The sequence below is a fragment of the Salvelinus sp. IW2-2015 genome, linkage group LG14 (assembly GCF_002910315.2).
Source record: "Salvelinus sp. IW2-2015 linkage group LG14, ASM291031v2, whole genome shotgun sequence".
In the NCBI taxonomy this organism is placed as follows: Eukaryota; Metazoa; Chordata; class Actinopteri; order Salmoniformes; family Salmonidae; genus Salvelinus; species Salvelinus sp. IW2-2015.
In genome coordinates, this window is record NC_036854.1 from 15,408,860 (window position 1) to 15,435,576 (window position 26,717).

At 46.0% G+C, this 26,717-nt stretch overlaps 1 protein-coding gene across 1 annotated transcript; it reads right to left on the bottom strand.

Annotated features, from left to right (window-relative positions):
• LOC111972748 (transcription regulator protein BACH2) lies at positions 1–26,717 on the bottom strand. The gene is made up of 5 exons (XM_070446552.1): positions 26,443–26,717; positions 15,089–16,677; positions 12,010–12,022; positions 6,834–7,040; positions 1–5,395 (listed from the first exon to the last, which is right to left on the bottom strand). Exons 1-5 carry the CDS (start codon positions 26,683–26,685, stop codon positions 4,910–4,912), a joined length of 2,538 nt encoding a protein of 845 aa, XP_070302653.1. The 5' UTR covers positions 26,686–26,717; the 3' UTR covers positions 1–4,909.

A 26,717-nucleotide genomic window follows, 5' to 3' on the forward strand; every position in this document is an offset into this window, starting at 1 on the left:
TACATGATATGTTTCTTTATTTCATAAACAGAAATGGTGTCTAGACAAAAAATGTCATTTATATAACACTAGCAATTGAAATGAATGAAAATGGGGTTTACACAACACTGTATTTACAATGGTTATTAAGTCATTTGAATTCATTAGGGTTGTGTAGCATTTAAAAATGAACAAGTTAAGTAGAGAATAAGCAAATAACAGTTATTTCAAATTGACAATATTAACACAAAACAGTCTTCTAGAAAAACGAGAGAGAAAAACAACTTTGTGACTACAAGCTTAAGAGTTATTACTAGTTATTATGATGCACCAAAATCTACTAATACAATAATCCATATAATCTGTGTAAAAAGCATGTAAAAAAAACTCACCTGATGCAGTTTGCTGATACAGTCATTGACCAATTATGAGAGGTATGAAGGATTTCACAGGTAGATAAGTGTGAGAAAGTCCGCACTGGTGGTTACTCAGAAATGGGGGGCGTAGGCCCCTGCATACACTCACTTCACTTGAATGTGAACTATGACCTCTGCAAATTCTAAGGCAAAAATCGGAGGTGCACTTGTATCCATGTAACTCTGAAACACCCCCAGTTGAATGAAAAGACAAGTTGAGGAAACACATCGTTTTCGGTTTACAAATGTAAAAACACTAACCATCAGTCCAATTTTAACCTACCAATTTCTATATACATGGCAAATTGAATAAACACACCTTTTTGTAAACATATTTAACTTTTCTTTTACTCCTAAAATGGTCTCAGCCTGTGCATGTAATCAGGATACCAGTATACTGTATTATAAAGTTGAGCAATATGTGAAAAAGGCAAGTTTTGTTCATCTTTTCAAAACAACAAACTTTGGAGTTGGAGAGACAGTGTTTTTTTTCTTCAGAGAAGCAGCACAGAAAAACTAAAACAAACAAAAGTTCAACTAAACGAGAAAATAATAGAGCGCAAAAGGGTTTTAAAAAGACAATGCATTCAATGCACCTAGTTTCACAACAAACATCCACCAACTAACAACCAAAGCCAGTTAACAAATCAAATTACATGGATTTTTTGTTGTTGTTGTGTGTTTGGCTTGTAAAAAAAACTGCAGAGGTAAAGAACTTGAGGGAAATCCAACTAATAACGAAATGTATTACCAAAACATATTTCAATTATTCATATTTGTACTCCAATGTATTGTGTACTCTCTGCAGCCTCTTGATGGGGTTGATCTGTATCGGGCCAAGCTCATTACACAGTATTTGCATTGGTAGAAATAAGCTTCGGGAATATAAAACCAGAGTTTAAAGCTATACTTTCACACACTCAAAGCAAAGCCCAAAACATCAAAGCAAACATAAAAACCAGCTAAAGTTACAAAGGTCTGCTCCAAATTCGGAAATTGAGAAATAAAATCACTTGGCACCCTGAGACGATGTACAAGAGCAATGACTGATCCTGGTTAAAGTTAACCAGACGAATCACCGTGTGATTGAGATGATGACACAACAAGCTTATTTCACCTGGAAATGCTTGGGGGCGGGTGACCGTTGAGGTGGCCGTGCTCTAATTTCACACACTGGCCACCATAGTAACACCACACACAGCATATCAGGCATGGGGCAGCTCTCTCAAGGCTAGAGGGCTAAGAGGTATGGACTGGACTGTCAAATGACTGGAGGGATGGTGAGGCTTTAAAAACTCTTCATGTATCTGCGTCCACCAACCAGCAAAAAAAAACGATGAGGAATTAGAAATGTTACGTACAGTAGCCTACACACCAGAAATATGCGTGGCACTCATTGCTATCCAAAGAACATCAACAGTAATCATAATAGCATTATAAGGACATCTAAAAACAGATAGAAGGATATCTATTGGTCTAGCTTTGATGGAGGACAATATAAACTTGATGCATTTCAATAAATTTTCCCAGGATTTGACATTTGTCAAAGTGTAGCCTAGTGAGTGTGCTTTTTCTGGTGGAACGTCATGCTTTTCCCATTTACTTCAAAAACGAGTAAGAACAAGTCGGGAATTGCATATGGTTTGCACAAATGTCCACTTGAATCCATCTATCTTTCGTTTTCTGTTTTGTATCTGATAATGGGGATGAATACTGTTCCACTTCAGTGGTAGCATATGAATCAGAGCAAAGTGGAAAAATAACCTCGCAAACAATTTCAACAGGCAATCACAACTGCTCTAGACTGAAGCCTTTAAGCAAGGATGCCGTTACGACATGCATCGTGTGTGTATGTATTCATATTTGTGCGTATGCTTGTGGTTCTCTGTGTGAGACTGTATATGAGTCTAGCTACAACCTTAGGGAAATTTAGGTGTATGGTCAAATAATCAGACTAGCAAACACACCGCAAAACACAGAGCACTCTAATACCACAATGTTTGTTCTCAGTCAGGACTGATTGGAGAACTACATAACTGTGTCCAACAGGGGGCAGCAGAGTAACGCCAAGAGGAATTAGCAGACTCCTCAATATATACAGTTGTATTATCGCTCTTTCCGACAAACTGTATAGCTTTTCGTCCTGAATGAAGTTAAAGTTATGAGCAAAGCTTTATATTCCAATTGAATTCACTCCTCTTCATAGGTTATGGCTCTATTTTCTTGTATTCTGTATTTTCAAGCACATCTCTGACTGTTGAACAGATAAGAAAAGTATTTCTGTATATTTACATTATAAATGTAAATATGGTTAATCAACAAAAGACAGAGTAAATCATTTAGCTGAGGACTATCGTTAGAAGCAAACGTAAGCTAGACAAACTAACTAGATAAAATATACAGGGGCATGCATTCACATCACAGAATATGATGTTTTCAACAAATGTACAACCAGGGCAAACATGTTACTATATCATATGATTGTTACTCAATCAGTTTGATGGTGACACACACAGTGCTTTCACATGAACTGAAGTCTCAATTAGCTTATTCAATTCTTAAAGAATTACAAATATAAGATGTGAACACTCTCAATATTATGTTAGCTTCCTTTTTTGTTAATAACCCTGTTTACTGTAGTTCTTAAAAATGTAATGTCTTCATAGAGATATTTATATCAATATTAACATTCAATAAGATGTTTTCATTTAAGTGCCAATTCAAGTGTTTCGGTATCAGACTTTTCAGGGTTCTGAACCTGACATAAACCCTCTATGAAGTGCTATTAGAACTAGTTACAACTAAGTATCTGGTGCTGGAAGGAAAGAGCCTGGATTGAGCACAGATTCATTAGGAGAAAGTATCCTTGGTAAATATAAATGTTTTGTGTCTGTTTTCTTTGTGTTGCAGACAGAATAGCTATCCCTCAGCTTGAGAAGATGTCTACTCACACATTCCTTGACAACATTGAAACATAACACCGAAGAAATCCAAAGGGTGTGTGTGAGAGTTTCCCCCCATCATACGTATAGCATCTTTAAATACTGATAAGAAGAAATAAAGTTTCCTCAAAAACACAACAAGCTGAAACTCGTTTTCACATTTAAAGTGGTGTCAAAGTTGGAATGGATGTGGCTTGAGCCACTGGTTAATAACATACTTACACTGTCCTTGCCAGCAACATCCACATTTTCATGCAAGGGGCTCTGAAATGAATGTTTGTGTGTGCGTGTCTGAGTGTGTGTCACAAGCTAATTTCCTGAGTTTAAGAACACCCACCCTTATGGGGAATTTTCCTTTAGGCAGGAAACAGCAAAGCAAATATTTTCCCTTAGCAAAAACCCCAGTGAAAAGAAACATCTAAGCTTCTATTTGTATAATATTACTGTGACAGTCACCATGCTCCATACTATATACATTATACGTTCTGCCCAAGCAAGCACTTGAAATTTACCATTACAACATCCAAATACAATGGTATTGCTGATGTGTGGGAACCAGGATTGGGGTCAATTCCATTTCAATTCCAGTTAATTCAGAAAGTAAACCAAACTGCAATTCCAATTTCACGTTTTCCTCATTGAAAAAACGTCAAGAGAGTTGGAATTCAGTGTGCTTCCTGAATTGACTGGAATTGAAATGGAATTGACCCCAACCCTGGTGGGGTTACTTAACCGTTTGTTTTTCTCTTTCGTTTCAGTGCTGCGGAAGGCAAAGGAGGAATGTTTAGGTACTGTCTGTACACATTGTTTTGCTGTACAGAAAAATGCAAATGAGTGAAGTAGAAGACATTTTTGCATATGAACATTTACAGTCTAACTGCTTCGTAAATCTCTCATGTACAGAAGCTGTATTCTTATTTTCATGAATCATATCGAACATTCAGAAGATTTCTTCCTGAGTTTGAATTGCTGTGACAAGGGCCACTGAGAGAGAGTGAGAGAATAAGCAAGAGAGAGAGGTAATACAGAGAGCGAAAGTGTTAAGAGGTAGAAATAGATTGATAGAAAATAGACGGAGTAGGAGAGCGATTGGGAGAGAGACATAGAAAGGGAGAGTGAGAGAAATAGAGAGAGGAGAGACAGGGAGATAGAAACTGTAGGTTGATCGAGAGACAAAGCGAGCTGCTGTTAGGTCCATTGAGGTTTGAATTGAAGATGTGATCTTTGCCCATCCCTGTGAGTAGACTGTAATACATGGATAAAGAACACTGTGGAGATCGCTGCCTGCCCGAACACGGTGTAGCACCATTGTAAGAGGAGTTTTGTGTGAAAAGTTCCCACTCTGTCATGGTTACAGAGAGGAGAATACCTGGAGAACAGTATTGCTGCTCTTAAGACAACTGTAGTGTCAACCTTTAAAAAGACAACCAAAAAGACATACAAACAAAAAATATTTTCAAAGAACACTGGCCAAGGCTGACCATCTCAACAACCCCGAGAAAGGGGCTTGTCAGAAGAAAATCAAAACAAAAAATTAAATAATAAAAACACAGATATTAAAACCACCGTTTACTAAGTACAATCCTTTCTTGGCTGTTCATCAGTTGTACATTTATCAGTCATTTCCTGGCAGAAGTCTACCGTCACTGTCTGATTGGACTGTTCATTGAACGAGAGCCCCGCCTCCATGTATAACCTCGTCTCCTGGCCTTCCGCCTCGTTGCTGGCCGCCCCCCCGTCAGCCCCATTCCCCATGACCGAGTCAGGCTCGCTCTCTGAGGGCCCGGGGGACTTGAGGAAGCTGGGCTCCGGGGTGGCTGAGCCGGAGTGGGTGGTGAGGTCAATGCTGTTGGAGGCAGCATTGCTGGCAGTGGTGGTGGTGTTGGTGGTGCCGGGCTTCAGGACCGGGCAGTAGTGGTTCAGGGACTGGACCTGCTCGGGGCTCAGCTGCACGTCCCTGCACACTTCCTGGGACAGACAGGAGAAGTTCTCCCACAGCTCACCCATACACTCCTTCAGCTGGTTCCTCTCCGTCAGCAGCTTGTCCTTCTCGTTCACCTGGTGGACACACAAGGAAATATTAGGACTAGTGTCATGAGCTGTGGTCTGACAAGGAGCACAGAGACACGCTGCACATACTGTGATGCACTTTGACACTGCAGCTGCACAGTCGACGTTCTATAAATGCTTCATACTACCTATAGCAACAGCGTGACATAGACACATTACTACATGACATTCACCTCTTCGTATCAACATAAAAGAGTTCACATGACCTAGCTTTATTGCTTGCTCACTGAGCTTATATTAAATAATGCATGCTTTTGATAAGGTTTGTGATGAGCAAGCATTTCCGGGATGCTGTGTGCACTGAGGTAACATGGGAACAGGTGGTGGAAAGGGGTTTGAGATGATGAAATTGTTCTCATATCTAGGATGCTGCTGGGTGACATCAAGGGGAAGGCTGTCAGTCCACTGTGGAGTGTAAAGCACTCGTGTGTGTATATGTGTGTGTGGCTGACACACACAACACATCAAAGGCCCGCAGCTCCACCCCCATCATGGAACAAAAGCATACTGGCTGCCTGTGAGAGACCACCTGCCGCGATGCCATGGAAACGTGGAGGCGAGGATATAGGAAGAGAGACATACAGCCAGCCCTCTACTGCGGATGCTCTGCTCTTAATATTCTTCCCCCTACACACATTGCTGTACTTTGACAGCTTGGCAGCTAGAGGGCAGTCGGCCAGCGTGAAAGTGCTGACACGGTGTTGATGTAATTAATATCACTCTATCCCAAGGTAATGCTTGTTGCACTGTCAACATAGTATTTTTTATGTATTTTTATTTAACTGGGCAAGTCAGTAGGCTGTAATAATAATCTAATATGGTTTTTGTTACACAATCTCTCGTGGACAGTCGAAATGGTGAAAATCTGTCAAGGCTCACAAAGAATTATTTTGGTTACTAGTTCTTATTTTATTATGACGGCCTACCCCAGGCCAAATCCTACCCTAACCCGGACGACGCTGGGCCAATTGTGCGCCGCCCTACGGGACTCCCGATCACGGCCAGTTGTGAGACAGCCCGGGATTTAACCAGGGTCTGTAGTGACGCCTCTAGCACTGAGATGCCGTGCCTTAGACCGCTGTGCCACTCGGGAGCCAACAGTTATCATTAGTCCAGGGAGAGAACGGTACTATATAGACGTCACATGGTTCTACTACTTTACATGCCAGTAGGTCCACACACTATGTGCTGTAGTACTGTATGCGCCAGAGGAGGCTGGTGGAAGGAGCTGTAGGAGGACGGGCTCGTTGTAATGGCTGGAATGGAACGGTGTCGAACACATCAAACGTATAGAAACCACATGTTTGACTCCATTCATTTCATTCCAGCCATTACAACGAGCCCGTCCTCCTATAGCTCCTCCCACCAGCCTCCTCTGGTGTGCACAGTGTATCTATGAGAGAGACATGGCTAGAGACACACTCACCAGTTTTCTGATCTCACACTCCAGGTTCATGATGCAGTCCAGCTTCCTCTTGCGGCAGCGCTGCGCTGCGATGCGGTTCTTACTCCGCCGCCGGACGTCGTGGATGAACTCCAGCTGCTCTGAGGTCAGTTTGTGCATTTTGACCATCATTTGGAAGTCGTTCCGTGGAAGATTTGTGATTTGATCGACAGGGAAAGGAAGCTTAACCTGCAAAATAAAGAAATGACAAAAATGACTTTTCACATCTGACGTGATACTGCGTTCACTTTTGAATTGAATATGGAATGAACATGAATGTGAATGAACATGAATGTGAATGAACATGAATGTGAATGAACATGAATGTGAATGAACATGAATATGAATTAACATGAATGTGAATGAACATGTAACAGTTTGACGAACCCTTGCTGATTAGACTTTATGTACATGACAAAAACGGTCAGCCACATTTTACCACAAGATGGTGCCAGAGTGCCGTCAGCACCAGAAATAGAGAATGTGACTTACATACACATGTAAAGCCTTCAGCACTCTCTCTCTCTCTCTCTCAACCTGAAATATTGAACATCGTGTAACCTATTCTCGGGCAGAGGGAGACAACGTGATCCAAGAAATGAGTGTCTCTCCATCTGTCCCTGCTAGCCTGGAGAGGTGCCAGCGTGACAGATCGAGGAGGGACAGGCAGGGACTTGTCACCCCCATCCATAATGGTGTCAGGTGATATCTGTAGGGCATGATATGTAACATCTATACTAGGGGTAGGCAACTAGATTCAGCCATGGGACGTTTTTTGTCGGAGCAGATGGTTGGAGGAACGGAACATAATCATAATCATTTGTACACTGCAAATTGACCCCCAACTAAGCCCAAAAATAGATTGTATTTGAAAATAACAATCATTTCATAAGTTGAATAACATTGAGACACGATCACATATGTCTCTTTTTCTATTCATGGGAATACTTGGGAACAGATTTCCTGAATTTAACACATTTGTTGCTGAATTCCTGGTGATTTTACCGTCTTTTTTGACACAAAACACTACAAACTTTAGGCGGGGAGGCAAACAGGCCAGATCTATACTATCAACCTACAATAGTCCACAGGGACTGCAGAACAAAAGAAACACGCAAAGCCATACTTTCTTTGACACCTTCAGTCACATAGTGCAACACTAATCCAGAGAAAAATCATTGGCTATAAAATACAGATAATTGCAAAATCACGATACATTATTTCCATGGATTTGCTGCCAATATCCACGAGGGTGTGATTTTTCCTCCCACAAAGCATCAATAGATCGCCTGATTCTTTCTGTTCCCTTAGGTGCTCACAAACCTTCTGATACCGACATACCCCAGCGGTACCACACAGCACCAGGGAGCCGTAGCAGAGTAGCTTGGGGGGGGGGAGAAGTAAGGAGAGAAAGAAACAGGATGGCAGAGAGAGGGAGGCGAGGAGGAATAACAAAGAGCCAGAGGAAGACAGCCAGAGAGCTTTTGCCAAGATGAGATGAGCTGCTGCTCTCTTCCGCTCTGCTCTCTCTCCCCGCGGCTACCTCTCTGGAGCACGTCAAGAACAAAGTCAAACGGCGAGGAGGGATAGGAGGGAGGGAGGGGTGAGGAGAAATGTCTCCCCGTTCTCTCTGTACCTGGCTGCTGAACCAGGGCCAGATGGAGAATCCAAAAGCCCCTCGTGACTGCAAACTGAGCCCCACTAAAACAGAAGACTAGAGGACAATGGACTGGGCTGGAGCCTGCTTACACTCCCTCAAGCACACACACACACACACACACACACACACACACACACACACACACACACACACACACACACACACACACACACGCACACACGCACACACACACGACAGTGAGCCGAGATATACGGCATCACCTGGGTAAGTGCTGCACTTCAAGGGACAAAGCAAGTTGCCTATTCACGAGCACATCGAAATCACTCTCCATTGAAGAGCAAATCTAGATGTCAATTTATACCAGAGAGACAGGCTTGAATTTCCTCATTAGAAGCCCTCAGTCCTCCGAGCCGTTGAGCCTATTTCTCATCTGGCCGCTGCATGCAAACACATGAATAAATAATGGGAGGAGATTTCAAGGCCACACTAGGCCCTGCAGGCTCCCTCCCACTACCAGCCAGGGTACGACAGTAGCTACAGAGAGAATGAAGGCAGAAAGAGAGGGAGGGCAATGGAACACATCCACATCCTGCCTGCTCTATGTGATCTGAAAACAAACAGAAGATGACTCTGCCGGTGATGATGGCCCCATTGAGCGCCATCTAGTAACCACTAGTTATAGAGGTCTATGGAGTGACCAGTCCTGATGGGGGGCTCTTTCCCTGAGACAGGCTAGGGGAGGGAGGAGATGTAGAGCTACCTCTCCACAGCGAGCGACCTTGTAATGTTCTTTTCTTTTTTCTTCGTTCGTGGGTATCTAGGATATATTTAGTGGCTCCACCAGGAGAATCAGTCCAGCAGCAGCTCTGACGGCAGTCATTAATTCAGACCCAATGTGTTCTGGATTCTCACTAACTTTCTTTTCCCCCCTTTCCCCTTCTGTCTTTCCTTCCTCTCCTCTTCCCCCTCTATTCCCCCCAGACTCACTCTTTCTCTGGGTCACTATGCTGCAAATAGGTCCAGAGTGAAAAGTAGGGCTTATCTGTTATCCGGGCGGCACTGTGTGTGCACTGCCTCTTTACCCTACTTCCCTCTCCCCTCAGACACACAGAGAGAGGCTGGGCATCTGGCTGCCTGCAGGTCCAGACTTGGGCCGAGCCTTAGGAGTCAGATGGTGGGGGCGGCCCGACGATGACGGCCAACGCCTGGGGTCAGTGGGTTCTGTACAGCCTGACTGCCAGTCCTCATCTGTAGGGTTGGTGACCCACGTTGAACCCTGGGAGGGAGTTTAACACTGCAGCGTACTGTGCATGAGAGAGGCATGCAAAGCCACCTACTACTGTGTTCCTTCCTAGCTATTGACACAAGCCCTGAGGCAATAAATACAGATGTAGGATCTTAATTTGATTCTCTTTTGTTGCTGAGAATTTTCCTGCAGAGCAGGAAATGCTCATTTGTAGTGTATTCAAGATTTAAAAAGGCTTCTAAAGTTTGTAATTTCCACTTTAAAATGTCAGACTTGATTTCACCTAACAAAAAAATGTATCAACCCCTACAAAACATGTCCACTAATTATAATGTACATAATAATCCACATTTCCTGTTGCTGCAGGAATATTTTCCTGCTGTAGAAAACTGGCTCAAATTAAGATCCTACATCTGTACTTCCAATTTTCAGAGCTATTTATTTCTGAAAGGTGAAGCAATTGACTAAAATGGCCACGCACTCTGGCTTGTTTTTCAGGTCTAACTGTCTCCCACTAGTTATTCCTGATTTCTACAGCGCTGCTCTTGTGACTGTGGCTCTGTCTCTGCATCAAAAAGAGACCTTTATCTGGCGAGTACGATAAACATGAATGTGAACACTAGTGTCTTTCTATGTTGATTATATACTATGTGCTCCCAGTTACACAGTGATAAATCACTTGTTGGTTTATAATGTGATTAGAGCATTATGCATCCTATGAAGATCTGGGAGAAGATCATGTTGTTACAGAACTCCGTTTAGTATCGTATTGCTTTTTCCACCGTAAACAAACGCTGTTGCCGGAACCCCCTATGGGAGATGAGTTAGAGAGGCTCTGTGGTGAAGAGATGGGCTGTGTGTCTGTGGGTACTGTTACTGCAGGACGCCAGGTCCCAGGGGATGGAAGGCAAAGTGGCAGCACCCCAGCTGGCTTTAAAGCTGACACAGAGCCTGTTGGATCTCAGCTGCCAGCCCCAGCATCCGACCGTTCCCCATTGGGCACAACAACAGCCTGGCTCTGTCTGCACACAAGACAAATAACGAAACCTACAAAAGAAAATAAAAAAGGCTGCACCAAATCAGTATAATGTGGTTTACACTGTATGCCACAAATTATTGAGACCACAGATGCATCATAACAAGGGTGGAGCAAGGAGTTTAATTTTTTTTTTTTTTTTACTGTAGACTATAATAGAAATAACAGAAGTGATATTTAGGTTTGTGCGCTTCCTGTGTCACACGTTCATTCAGGGGTTAACGTTTGGTGGTGGGCGAGATAGGAAACATTGTGCTGCTAATATATCAACTCTACTTCCCTATCACTCCCACCTCACTCTCAGATCAATATTTGCAGCATACTGTGACCAGACAGTTAGACTGAGCTTAACGCCTACACAGGGAGAGAGATAGCGAGAGAGAGAGAGAGAGCGAGGGGGGGAGAGAAAGAGAGAGAAAAAGAAAGAAAGAAAGACAGAGAAAAAGGTCTCAGCCCTTTAATTCTCCTTTATCACTGTCAATTCCATCTCCTTTATCACTATGAATCCCATCTCCTTATTTACTGTGAATCCCATCTCCTTTATCACTGTGAATTCCATCTTCTTTATCACTGTGAATTCCATCTTCTTTATCACTGTGAATTCCATCTCCTTATTCACTGTGAATTCCATCTCCTTTATCACTGTGAATTCCATCTCCTTATTCACTGTGAATTCCATCTCCTTATCAACTGTGATTCCATCTCTTATTCACTGTGAATTCACCTCCTTTTTATCACTGTGAATTCCATCTCCTTATTCACTGTGAATTCCATCTCCTTTATTCACTGTGAATTCCATCTCCTTTATCACTGTGAATTCCATCTCCTTATTCACTGTGAATTTCCATCTCCTTATTCACTGTGAATTCCACTCTCCTTTATTCACTGTGAATTCCATCTTCCTTTATTCACTGTGACATTCCTCTCTCTATTCACTGTGATTGTCCAATCTCCTTTATCACTGTGAATTCCATCTCCTTATTCACTGTGAATTCCACCTCCTTTATCACTGTGAATTCCATCTCCTTTATCACTGTGCATTCCATCTCTGCTTCCTCCTCTGTGGGTGTATAGTGCAAAAACATTGGCTGGTGGTGGTGTACTGGGTTCCGTATTCACAAAGCGTGCTGATCTAGGATCAGCTCCCCCCTGTTCACATAATCGGATTCATTATGATCTGAAAAGGCAAAACTGATCGTAGATCAGCACTCACTCCTCTGAGACTCTTTATGATCCGGGCCATGGTCCATGTTACAGAGGGGCCTCTCCTGACCCTATTGACCGATTCACTATGTATGATGTTGTCCAGCTGGGAAGCAGTAGAAATACAGTTAAGGTGTAAAATTGTGGCAATTAAAAAGTTAGCCCAGAGTAGTGTAGTGTCTGCTATGTGTGAGGGTGTTGCTAATGTGGCTACCAGATGTGGGCTCGTATGCAACACCCTCTAGCCTCAGTACTGGGAGCAGCCAGGAGACCTTGTTTGACTCGGACTACCTTGAATGACTATTGCCTCCCTCTGCCAGACTAGCCTCCAGTTTAACAACTTCCTTCCCTGTCAGAATTCATTGTTCCCAGCGCTGGGGCTGCAGCTATTTTCAACAGCAGCAGCGTTGGGCGCTTGCCTGCCGAGCTCTCCCTGAGTGGGGCCCGGTCTGCCTGTCATTTGCTCTGCAAATACACAGAGGGAGAGGCATGGCAGAGCCCTCCCTGGACGCGAGCTGTGCTTGTTTGTACAGCCGACTCACTGGGGGGAATAAGGAAAAGAGGGCCCCAGGAAGCATGAGGTAGCAGTTTTGTTGCCAGATAAAGCTGGAGGAAAAAGCACGGCGGGATTTGGCCCCACACTGAGGCTCCTTATGTAAATGCTCTCCTACGCCTCCATCCATAAGAACATGTAATAAACCAAACAGCACTACTGTGAGAGGTTCTCTCACACACAGCAGCATCTGAGACCAAGCAGAGTCAGCCAACCTCATTCATAATCCATCTTATCAGCAGCATCTGAGACCAGGCACAGCCAGCCAGCCTCATTCATAATCCATCTTATCAGCAGCAGGCAGATATAACTCCATGCGGGTCAATAGAGGTCTGACCAGGGGAGAACGACTGCCCCCTCTCATTGAAGCCACGGAAGTTCAAGGCCGACCGGGCACTGCAGGCATTGTTAGCAGAAAACAGGATCCCCCTATTATAGTGAATGGAAGAATGGAAATCTTCATGGTCAATAATTGTGTAAAAAAAAAATACAAATGAAGACAATCACGGTACCAATAATTGCTTCTAATGCACCAGATGTTTGTCCTTGAACCAATCATTTTTTAATTGCACAAAGAAGAAATTACAAGGATAATTTAGTTGCTAATGGCAGCCTGCAGTACCCCGGGCGGCCCTTAACTTGAGTTAGTCAAAGAGAGGGGGCAGCACTGAGCTAGCCTGCAACGTCACTTCCTGGAGTAGCTCAAACTGCGCATGTTATGTCTCCATGAGACGCCATCTTAACTGACTTCATTTGGCTTCAATGCGCTATTGAGTCTTCACATAGGAATGAATGGTGTCACGTGATCAGTGACTTTGTCCATTCATATATACAGTCATTGGATCTGACAGTGGATATTGTGCGCTGCTAATCGACTGCCTACAATAGAGTGTAGTGTGTGTTCCATACACTCTTTGACTCATACAAGATAACAAAGGGAACTGGAAATGTCTGAAGAGTCATTTTGGGGCTGCTTTTCTCTTCCTTGACAGCTCAACGCTGTAAATTACAATTGTCTATAGTAGAGCACTCAACAGTCCTTCAAACGGCCCATAAATCACTGGGTGTGGGTGCCACTAAGGTAATAATTACACATTACTGCTAGGGCTGTTAATCTCTCTGTTTGTGCACAGAAGAAGTGACTGACTGGGTTCTTTCCACAGTCCCTGTCATGTGGCTCCAACACCGGCGAAACAGGGACTAGGCTCTGTGAATCTGATCGCCATGGCAACGCACCAGTTTCTCTCTCTCTCTCGGCTCCCTGCGCACTTCAAGGTCTCAGGCTGAGAAGCGGCGAGCCTTTATCTTCCAGGCAAAGAGAAAACACGTCTGCCTACAACAAAAGCAAATGCTACGGATGCAATAGTTTCAAAATGAAATTGAAAGAGGCATCAGAGGCATTCTGTGTGAAGAAAAAAAGGATAATTTTACATTTCCTTTGGATGGAACAAAACAACTTCCATCCTGATTATAATTGTCCACTTGACTAGGCTGTATTCTATTTATCCTTCGTGACCTCACAGTAAACGACAACATCAACAACAACATCAGGCCTGTTCTGCAGTCAGCCTGGAGGACATCGGTTGTCTGGCCAGATGGATTAGGCGATGATTAGGGGATTGGCCATCCATCCTTGTCAGCAGCACGCCAGGCGCTGCAGGATGCAGTCTCATCATGACACAACGCGGAGCAGCCCCCCCCCCCCCCCCCCCCAAACCACGTGCACAATACAGCTACATCCTGTTTCATTACGCTGCTATTGTAACGGGGGAAATCGCTGATCGCAAACATACTGTATATGCTTTATAGCTGTGTATAACACAACATAGCCTACCTTGCGTATATCTGTCACATACATTATAAGCTATATTTGTTATAATACAACAAAGGCTACCTTCGCCGTCAAGTAGTGCAGGTGTTTTGGTGATACAGCATACATGTATACAGTACATGCCCAGCGAGTGTCTCAACAATTAGCAGATGCGAGTTGTGTGGAATTGGATTAGAGGGTGCCGGTTTGTGGAGGGATAATATCAGCTATTTAGCCTGTGACAGCTAGGGGGACAGAGATAAACCACAGGAGAACGTCTTCAGACCCCGGCCTTAGAGAGAACACGGACTCCTCCCCAGCTCCGGCCATCTACATCTGTCTATTAGCCCTTCTACACACACCAGCGCTTCCCTGTCCATAGGATCACCAATCACAGCCCTCGACACAACCACCGCATCCTCGGAGTGTGTGCGTGCCGTGTGGTGTGTGGGCTCAGATTTTCTAGCGGAGCGCGAACTGGTTTGGCCCTCGCTCCTCTTTCAGACTCATTACACAGATCTCAAACAGTGCGTAAACCGATTAACATTATCGAGGCACATCTGTGCCCCTGTTCTGTTCACGGTGGCGTTGCTGTAAATCTTTTATGAAAGAAAAGACTCCCACTTCAATTACATGATGATCTAATGACTGTAAATTCAGACACAGAGAGCTAGGTCCGTGATGAGATGATATTCGTCTACAAGGTGGACTGGTGTATGAGGCATTGTGTACAACATGAGAGAAGGCAGTGTGATAGTGTAAATCCACTCACGCTCTTGCCCTTGCTCGACTCGGCACGACTCGCTGTCACCCTCGGAGAAGGATCCCGACTCGTCGCTGGAGTTGGTGCCGTACGACTGCTCGCACTTGATCTTGGGGCGCACCTGGTTGAAGAGGGCATCTCCCCCTATCACGCCCTGGTCCTGCTGGTCGGTGGCGAGGCGGATCGCCACGTTGGAGCACGGCGAGGAGGAGAACTCAAACTGGGGCAGGCTGCAGGGTGAGCCACCGCTCCCGTCCTCCGCGTAGGAGTAGGAGGAGCAGGAGCTGGAGGTCCGCGTGCGGGTCTCGGAGGGCGGCGAGCGCGTGCACACCTTGATTGGTACTGGGCAGCTGGTGTTGGGCCGCGGGTGGCAGAGGAGCGGCGGGGGCTCTGTGGTGGTGGAAGCGAGGGTGGGGGCGCTGCTGGGAGAGTAGGTCTGTGAGGTGGGGAGGGACTGGCTGGCACCAGCCCACAGACTCTTTGGCGTGTGCTCTGAGAGCTCCATCTCCAAAGAGTTCCCACCAGGGTAGGAATGCGCCGGGGTTCCCAGACGGTCGCAGGCCCCTGGGGAGGAAAAGATGACACTGCGGCGGTCCAGCTCCACTTCCTGTTTGCAAACGCCGTCGCAGGAGGCGGACTTCAGCGACGACAGCATCGGAGTGAAGCCGTCCACTACCTTTGGGGATGTAACAGACAGGCCCAGCTCCACTGCAGTGAAAGGCCTGAAATCTTTTGTTTTGTGATCTCCCTGAGTGGTTTCTTTGTCTTCGGGGCAGACGCTGGCGAGTCTGTTGGCGAATAGCTGTTGTGACACGTTGGGCAGACCTGGCAGGTCCGTTCCTTTCTTGAAGAAGGCGCGGAGGCAGGTGGGGGACTTGCTCCTCTTGACGGAAGAGGGGGATACCACTGGGACACTGTCCAATTCCATGGCTGTCACATCGTCCTTGTCATGGCCATCCTGCTCGTCCCCTGACAAGCACAGCGAGATGGCCTCTTCCTCTGCCCGAGGCTCCACTTTGATTTGAGCCACCGGCGGCCTACTCTGGTCCCGGACCGCCCCGTCGCTGATGCCACCGCTGGTCTGCTTAAATAATAATGTGCTTGGAAAACCTGAGGTACTGGTGTGTGAGGAAGTGTCGTTATTGTGCTTGTTGCAGGCCCACTGGTACTTCCTGTATTTGGGGCAGCGAGGGAGGTCCGACGATCCGTGCCTGTCGAAGTCCAGCCGTCCATCTGCGAAGTCGCTGGGCACCGCCATGGCTAGCTGGTCCGCGTCTGGTGCTTGCCGCAAGGAGGCCAAGCATTCAGCGCGCCGCCGGACCCGGGGGGAGGCAACCTTTGTTGTCGTCTCAGACTGCATGCTCTCGTCCTCGGGCTCGTGGTTCCCCTCGGCCGGCGCCACCTTGCGGCACAGCAGCAGGCCGTCCTCCTCGCTGCGGAGCTGGGCCTCCAGGAAGCGAAAGCACGAGTCCTCCAGGTTGTGCATGCGCAGGAATTCGGCACAGCGGATGACCTCCTGGATGTTTTCTCTGCTGAGTAACAGCTTAGCAGTGTAGGCAAACTGCAACAATGGTGCGAATCCCCTGGCAGTGACCTGCGAAAAAACAGGGAAATTGCCAGCATTACCATCAGCACTGCTATTGTTCTGAGCCCTTGGAGTGTGGTGAGACAACCCGACAGCTCTAATGATCATAAACAAACACTTTAAAGTACCAGTTAATCTTTTATCGGGTCAGCACCGAACTTTCTATACAGCCTAGCAAATAAAAAAACCCAGTGGTGCTGGGCTAGCTGGCTGGCTGGTTGTGTCCAACTCCCATTTTCATTACAATAACCCTTGTGGCATACTGACATTCCACTGGCCCACCCCAGTCTGTCTGCCCTGCCGCCCGGCGGTAGCCTATCATTCTCCCCGGAAGTTTCCGCCCACCCCTAGTCTTGTGTTGTGTTGATGTACAGTGTAGGACCATATGGATTGCAGCTCGTGCTGCTGCCTCACTTTCAGGTTCAGTCCCCTGCAGCCCCTCTGAGGTGAAGTACCTCTAAAGCCTAATGATTTGCAAGACAGTGGCTAATCTTTATTGCAGCCATGTGGAGTAAACTAGGATGAGAGAGGGAATCCTACCATTTAGACTTAATGCTGGATAATTAGGTAAACTCCTGAGACTGCAGAAGCTTGGCCGCCCTCTACTACAGTTGTTACTGAAGACAGAGAGACAGGAGGAAGGAGCCAGGCTAGCTAGCTGTTTAATACCATTCTGCTTGGTGTCTGTAGAAGGAAACCAGTGTTAAGCTCAATTTGAGAGACATATCCCTTGCTCAGGCAACAGTAGCACACAGTGCTGTTTAACTACAGTTTCTGATGACGAATGCACCTCTGTTAGGGGCTTGCTCGAGGAATGCCACGTGAAACTACACAAGGCAAGGTGTGCTCACAAACACAATTACGAGGGCTTCACTTTGAATCGGGGAGCGGCATTGTTCAGCAAAGCACTTTTCTTTGTCTGGGCGATGTCAAGTTCCCGGTAACACTTAACGGGCTCTCTCAATGGGTTTTTAATGAGCAGGGACTAAAGGCCCAGTGTTTACTGATTATTTGTGCTTCCCATTGTTGCGAGGAACAACACAAGATGAATTACCTAGGTGCAATGGTATTCTCTCTCTCTGAGAGAGAAGACTGCCCGCTGCCCACTGTCAGCAGTAGAGGCTGCAGGCAAACCGGCACTCCAATGCTCGGTGCCACGCACCCTTCTAGTATAACAGGATATTCCCTCCTCAGAAATCAAGCTCACAAACCACAGAAATTTGCTTTTGGAAAAACAACTGGGCAGTGTATACAAGGAAATACAAACATAGAGGGGGAAAAAAAAGAAAAAAAAGCCTGAGGTCATTCAATCATTCCTAGCAGAAGGAATGAAATCACTGAGATGTGTGTTGATTGTGTTGGAGGGATTATTCTAAATGGGTTTAAAATACACAAGATCGGGCCTCCTGAGTGGCGCAGTGGTTTAAGCCACTGCTAGCTGTGCCACTGGGTTCGAGTCCAGGCTCTGTCGCGATCGGGAGACCCATGTAGCGGTGCACAATTGGCCCACAGTTGTCCAGGTTAGGGAAGGGTTTGGCCGGATCAAACAATAACACTAGATACACTCACCTACGTATTTATTTGGACAGTGACACTAAAACTTTTAATTTGGCTCTATATTCCAACATTTTGGATTGGAGATCAAATGCTTTATATGAGACGACAGTATAGCATGTCACCTTTTATTTGAGGGTATTTCATACATATCTGTTTTCACCGTTTAGAAATGAATGCACTTTTTGTATTTAGCCCCCCCATTAGAAGATGTCATAAGTATGTGGACAAATGACAGTATTACCGCATGGTACGGTATTTGCACCGCAGGGATCTCCAGAGGGTAGTGTGGTCATTCCAACGCATCACTGGGGGCACACCGCCTGCCCTCCAGGACATCTACAGCACCCGGTGTCACAGGAAGGGCAAGAACATAATCAAGAAACTTAGCCACCTGAGCCATGGCCTGTTCACCCTGCTACCATCTAGAAAGCGGAGACAGTACAGGTGCATCAAAGCTGGGACCGAGAGACTGAAAAACAGCTTCTATTTCTAGGCCATCAGACTGTTAAACAATCACCACCTGCCGGCCTCTGACCAGTACCCTTAGACACTGTCACTAGCTGGCTACCACCCGGTACTCTACCCTGCACTTTAGAGACTGCTGCCCTATAAACACTGGTCACTTTAGGAGCTAGTAACATAAGCATTTCGCTGCACCCGCTATAACATCTGCTAAACTTTGTACGTGACCAACAAACTTTTATTTGATTAGATTTAGCCTAAAGCATGTTTAGCATGTTTTTGGGGCATGATAGTCATGCCTCTGTAACTTTCTCACTCATCATTATTCTCGATTCATTCACGATTATCCGTAATTTTACACAGGTGGGTGTAACCCTGAATGCTGATTGGTTAAAACTTATTCCACAAGTTACCACCGGCTAAATCTATGACGTTAAAATTCCTAATTACTCTGTTCCATTTGACTGTGCAATCCACTGACTCATCAGCCCAGCAAGGCAATTTATAAACTTGATCTCCACTATAAAAAGCATCTAGACGTTATCTCACATATCTTTTAGACTAACATTTCGTTTTCAACAGCAGAGATTTGTATAAACCTTGCTGCCAGTCTCTATGACATTTGCAACATTGTTTCAATACTCAAATTTGATCTCCAGCTGTTGCATAGTAATGAAGGTGTCGGGAGTCTGGATGAGACATACAGGCAGGCAGCGTTTCTCAGACAATTGAAATCATGAATCTGCATCATTTTTTATAGATATATACAAAGAAATATCGATAGAAAACAGGTAAAACTAAACGAAGTGCAAATAATTTGCAGTCTTTACAGCCTCAGTGTTTGAAGTGATTGTGTTAGCGGTGTTGGTGGCTAGCTCCTCTGAACAACAGTGTTCTGAGGAGAGAGCACATTTTCTATGCCAGGTGAAATCGCACCTCATTAGCTCACTGTTATGGATGTATCCAAATAAATGTCACTAGAAAACAGCTTAAACAAATGCAAATGCAGCTACTGTTGTTATTCTGGCTGCACTGTTTGATGTGACTATAAATTAACCATAGTTGGCTAGCTAGCAAGCAAGGGATAAGAACGTTGCCAGCCAGTATGGCAATAGAACATTTAGAACAAACGACTGGGTTGCGTCCATAGATATAGAACAAAAAACGACTGGGTCGCATCTCTGGCAACCGAACCGATAGAACGAACAACCAGCCAGCTTGGGTAGCAACCCTAGATTTGTGTCAGGACTATATCTTGTGGAAGGACGAAATAGTATGAATAAATACATAAAAATAAAGTTAACGAAAATATGTAAACCATAATTTGAATAAATTGGTAACCCGTTGTGTGATAATGCCGTCGAAGCCGGTATTTGGAGGATATATTGGCACGGTTTGACTGCCGTCGACTTCATCTCGGACCTAACAACACCCGTGACAATATATCCTCCAAACACCGGCTTGTCGGCCATTATCACTTAATCATGGTAGCATCCACGTTAATGTAGAAGTGTTCAGAAACATATTCTATTCCTATTTACAATAAAAGTGACTCCAAAATGATACAATACATTATTTATCATTCATTTCAATTGGGCACAAAATAATCCGAAACAAACTGCAAATGCATCCAACAAATTTGCAGTCACAACCTTGATGTAGTCATTGCATGCTAGGAATATGGGACCAAATACAAAACGTTTGACTTCATTTATTACACTCTAAGCGAATTTGTCCAAATACACCTTCAAATGGGGGGACTAGATACCTAAAGTGCATTGATTTCTAAACGGTGAAATAGATATGTATGGAAAATACCCTCAAATATAAGGTGACATTCTGTACTGTCGCCTCATATTAAATATTTAATCTCAAATCCAAAATGTATAGAGCCAAATTAAATGTTTTAGCTTTACAGTCCAAATAAACACGTAGGGGAGAGTATACTGATGTTACACACTTTTCTGTGAATAGATAACTTACAGTATATGCATTCAGTTATGCCACACATGATGTATATCATCATTTGAACTACGGACTACCTGCCCAAAACACTATGTGACATCATTATACAGTATCAGTATAATTCAACATTTGTTCAACATTTGTTATGTATACTAATGATCTTACAAAATACCTCCACTAAGCAGATGTTTACTATAGAAAATACGTGCGTGCCTGTGTACGGTGCACAGTGGGAGGGAAGAGGCTTTGACTGGACTCGCCACTACTGATGAGCACAGCACCTCTACTATACCACTGCAGCACCACTCTGGCACATCAGTGTGCGCAAACACGCGTGCACACAACACAGGAACACAGACACCTCCCTGCAGACAGATGGAAAGAGAGAGAGAGAGAGAGAGAGAGAGAGAGAGAGAGAGAGAGAGAGAGAGAGAGTGAGAGCGCCTCCTCACCACGCACTGTCCACCCCTCACTTCCTTTGACACACCCACAAACAGGACAGATCCAACCAGCCGTCTTTAAACGTGAAAGTGGTTTGGGCTTAAATGAGGCTGGTCGGCTGGGCTTGGCTGGCCCGCCGCATCAGGGCTGCTGACAAACAGACACGGAGCTGCTGCTGGGCTGGGGGAAAAGTGCTGAGCGTCGCCGGGATCTATTTTCAGCTTGTATCAGCAGCTGCTGCCTGCGGGAGCACCTCTTTATGTGTGCCCTGCACCATATGTGATTACTCCAGTGATGAAACCAGCACAGTAGCCCAATGAAGGCAAGCGTGAGGGATCCAGAGGGGGAGAAAGAGAGAAAAAGAAGAGAGGGAGAGAGGGAGAGAGAGAAAGCCACACTAGAAATTAAAGGGTGAACAAAAAGCAAAGGATATAGGATATAAAGAGCATTTCCTGGTCATTAGTGGATCGACTTTGACATATGAAGCGTTTCAGGCCGTTAGCAGCACTTATTGCATGAGTTAAGACAAAGGGACAAATTAATCAAGGTGACAGATCTGGGCCATTTATGCTAATGTGGGCTTGTGGACTGGGTGGATCTGGCCCTACTCTGTGTCTGGGGACCGGGGGGAGGCGATACCATTACAGAGTAGGAAATTATAGCAAGAGTGCATCACAGAACCCTGACAATTCCCATGCCATTTTTGGGAAGTCCTTTTCAAATATCCTTTCATAAACAGGCAGTGTGGAATACTATCCTGCCCCTCTCTCTCGCTCTCACACGCCCTCTTCCTCCAGTCTATCTCTCTCTCTGTTCTTACATCAGCCTTTCACCCCTCTCTGAAGTAGAGATGGTTAATTTATGCAAATGCACCCCAGTGAATCCCTGCATGTCATGCATCCTAATGACGACATTGCATGGCATGACAATGGAGTACTTCCCCGGCCGCCGCCGCCGAGCCTGAAGATAAATACTCCATCTCCACTGGAGAGTCTACCCGCTAGATGCTTTAATATCAGCTCTGCCGAGTAACCTCGACGACTATGAGTCACAGCACAGCGCTAATGGAGGGAGATACTGCATGGACGGTTGGCTGCCATTGCGATTTACCGTAGTAGGATGGGGATGGGAGAGAGTGGAGGAGGGAGCACAGGGACAATGAACTGCTGCAGTAGAGCCAAGCCCATTGGTCAGTCTGTTCTGAATCCATTTAGGCCACTGTGCCAATAACAGTAGGGAAATACAAGTCATATAAAGTCAATTTGACGGCTAATGTGAATGAATGCATAATGTCTCATCCGTGATGAGAAGGAAAGGAACACCATGTTTTTCCACACTGGGACGTCTAGCTACAGCTTAGCCGTAACTGTAGAGTTTTATTTGACCTTTATTTAACTAGGCAAGTCAGTTAAGAACAAATTCTTATTTTCAATGACGGCCTAGGAACAGTGGGTTAACTGCCTTGTTCAGGGGGCGAACGACAGATTTTTACCTTTTCAGCTCGGGGATTCAATCTAGCAACCTTTCGGTTACTAGTCCAACGCTCTAACCACTAGGCTACCTGCCGCCCCAGTAAACCTCCCTTGGCAGTGTGGATTAAATCAAACACTGCACTGCTTAATCCTCTTGTAGTTTACTGTCCATGGTGAGACATTGGGGAGGACATGACCCTGCAGCTTTGCTAGGAGTACGCTCAGCTCTGACTTCACACACTGTCCCTGTCTTTATTCTTCAGGATGCTGCACTCTATCCTGTTTTGTTTCTATACAAACTGGCTAACTGCAGAACATTAGTGCCGTCTCCCGTTTGAGACACCCTGCGTCTGAGATGAGACATTGAAAATACAGCGCAGCCAGTGGTTAATTGTCTGGGTCTCGTGGGTTAAGTCCAGCTATTATAAACACACAGGGATCACTCTGCAGGCTCTCACCGGGTGTTCCGTACTGACTGGCTGGCTGGTTGACTGACTGACTGGCTGGCTAGTAGGCTGGGAGGGGAACATAAGCTGCTCAAGGTGCTTGTCAGAGCAGCCTGCTCAAACAGCAGACAAAGAGCCTGTATCCTTACTGTCAGCTTAGCGCTGAGCGCTGTGCCCTTGTGCTGGCGGAGCGGAGACCCCCTGCTACGACCAGGGGGGCTTGGCATTAGCACCAGCAGTTACACCAGGGAGTATCGCTAGCGTACTCGTTCTTCTCTCTTCCTTGTCTCACTCCCCTCTCCTCCCTTCTTCTCCCACCCCTCCCCCACTATCAGTATGGGGAAGACTGAGTTGGAGATACGCGCCCGGCTCCCGCCATCTGTCTAATAAGCTGTAAATGTGTGATAGTCTCCTGCTTAGGCTCCCTGTTTGTGTAAAGCCATGCTGTTGCGGCTCTGCTTCCACCTCACCCTGAGTCCCTCAGATTAGTTAGCCGGGCTTCTGCAGGTCCCGACCTGATCAAGTGTCTGTGGAGGGGGGTGGTGGTGGTGTTGGGGGATGTCACTCACCAACCCTAAACCTCTCAAGGCACATTACATTTCCCTGTCTCATCAGCCACTCATCCACCATTCCCTCCCAACCCACTTCACCAGGGCTCAAAATGATACTTAGTACAGATTGCCAAATCACTGCAATCGAAGCAGTGTGGCTGGGGTTGTATTTTTCTGTTTTGCTGAAGAGGGAGTTAAAAAATACGCACCAATGGGTCTGAGTCATGACTGAGGGAACTGACAAACAGGAGGCGGGTGGAGGTTTCAACCATCTGCCCCTCTGTTGAATCACAGGGAAGGTACTGAACGTCCTTAATGTCACCCTATTCCCTACATAGTCCACTGCTTTTGAACCAGACCCCTATTGGCCCTGGTGAAAAGCAGTGGACTATATACAGTATAAGGTACCCCTCCCGAAGCATGCTGAGTAAACCAGAGGCCAGAGACGGCTACCGGTCCAGCAAGGGGCCGCCCTCCTCCCCCCCCCTCCATCCTCCAGCAGTCTGGATCTGCAATCAATCTTCTCCAGTCTATTCACCCTGGTCAGAGCTGCTTTCCCATACTGTGGTGAAATAGGAATGTGCAAAGGACGCATGGAGAAAGTCAGTCGGCTTGCCTGTGTATGAATGAACATTTGATTTGAATTGATTTCATTATCAAATCCTGCGCCGCATCCCGTGCAATTATTCGGTGCATTAGAATCCTAACGCAAATTCACTAATAATAATCAAATCACCCCTACAGTAGTAGGCATGGAATTCGGTCGCTGTATATTTTCTATGAGGATATTTTTGATAAGGAAACCATGGGGACGTGCAGGTCAAACTTTGACAAGTAGGTCAAACTGACACCCTCCCAGCCGGGCTCCAGTGAGATGGTGCGAGCGGGGATCCAGTCAGACATTACACTTACGCCCAGTTTCATCATGTAGAAGAGCAGCTCTGAACTGATCAACGCGGACTCGCTCCGTCGCCGCGCTGCTGCCCGCCGTGGCGTGATGACCGCTCTTCTCCAGCGGGGGGCACTCTCTGAAACGCCTCTCCTTCATTCGATCTCATATTACATCATACTGGTCCGTCTATGAATAGCCCTTTGTTCTGGACCTGTTCTGTGATGTGGAGGAATGGTCTAATGTGACTGTGAGTGTAGCCTTCTATCATCCAATGCAAACCAAGTGTCCTCTGTTTGTTTGCTCTTGCTTGGCGAAGGACTTAAAGGAGACAAGACCTGATTGTTCTACTTTCGTGATCTGATCACGAACAAAGACCTTGACGAACGGGCCCCGTCTCTCTCTCTCTCTGAAACGGCTATGACATTAAATGGATGATGAGGTCACTAACCGGTTGCAGCCCCGGTGACTTCGAACTGACAAGGTCATCTGGGAGGAGCGAGCAATGATACAGTTCGGGGGAGGAGAGGATAGCGTCATAGCCCCCGCAATGGTCTTTGTTTCACATTTCATCTGCAGTGTGTTTTTTTCTTTCTCTCTCCCCCCCCTCTCTCTATCACTCTCTCTCTCTCTCTCTCCCTGCCTGTCGGTGGTGATCATCAAGGCCTCCTCGGTTAGTTGCCCTTTGTTGCACATAGGTGGCAGCCTTCTGTAGTGCTGGGGAACACAGCCCCTCTCGATCTCTCTGACTGGAGCCAGACCCACCAGTATCAAGGAGGCCTAGTGAGTTAAAGGTTGGTCGGTGCTGCATTGTTGCCGACACAAATCGGTGGGGCGAGAGTGGCCATAAGGCAACCGCAGCAGAACGGACACAAATGTGTCAGCGCCTGTGAGTCACGGACCATAAAGACGCGGGTGACAGAGGACCTTAAAACTTGATTGATGACATCAATGAAATGACCTTCCCTACATGTTGGGACAGTGACCCGTCTAGACAGGACAGTGTGAGTGAAATATTGGATGTGTCCCAAATGGCACCCTATTCCCTATATAGTGCACTACTTTCAACCAGGGCCCATGGACATTAAAGGCACAGGCTCTTTCAGAAACATGTCACTTTCCACACACGCTCACACCTGAAATACACAGCTGCTCATGCATTATGCATAACGCAGAAAGTGTGAATGAAAGGGATTCTGCTTCGGTGTGTGTCGCGGAGCCATTCCCAGGAGTAACTGATAGTAACTCACTCAACACATGATGCTCATTGTACATGAGGCAGGAACGGATTGATCTTTCAGGAGAGATCTCCGCCGAGATCGAGTGACGACGACTTATTTTCTCGCGAGCCCCCGCGACAGCAGAAGCCTTTTGACAGGCGTTCATGTTATAAACATGTGGTGTGTGCCCCAGTTCCGCGCACCACATGTTTGTACGGTATGTGACGTGTAAGTGTGTTAAATGAATACATCTGTGGAGAACTTGAATCACTCTATGACACATCTATGAGTGAATGACTGGAGGCTGGAATGACAGGGGTGCTGGGAAGAGGAAGCAGAGTGTTGGCTGTGTGAGGGAGAGGACTCTACCTGCGACAGAGAGCTGAGGAGCTGAAGAGAGCAGTGAGCTGAGGGAAAGGTGATAATTGCTAATCATGTCTCTACATTATCTACTAGCACCGTCGCTAGCACACCTCCCTATCTCACTCTCTCGCCTTCAGCTACTAGACCTCACAGATTCAATTAAAACACGTATGTTGCCTTGTTTCCTGCTTGGCTGACACCATTCATCTCGATACCATTCCCCTTGACACCGTTCACGGCAAAGTGAGTTTCAGTATTGGAATGAGAAGTTATCAAGTGACTAGTGATAAAAATGGGCTGATGATAAAAGAACCTGATTGGAGGGAATATCTAACTGTGTGTTTGACCAGGTGTGGAAACGAAGAGGTTCTTCTGAACGCACAGGGTTTTAATACAGTAGATACGTACCTCTCCAGGTAGGCTGAGGAACAAGCCATTCTCAGCCTGTCGAACCAGAGCCTGCGAGAAGTACTCTGAGCAGGCGGCCAGCACGGCCCTGTGGCCGCGGAACTCCTTGCCCTCCACCAGGACAGTCACATCGCACAGGATATCCTGCTTCCGCTGGTCGTTCAGGCACAGGAGGATATTGGTACAATGAACCGTCGACTCATACACGTACATGGGGGCTTCAGGCTTCTCATCCACGGACATTCCGCTCACGCCCTGGAAATAGAAGCACAACA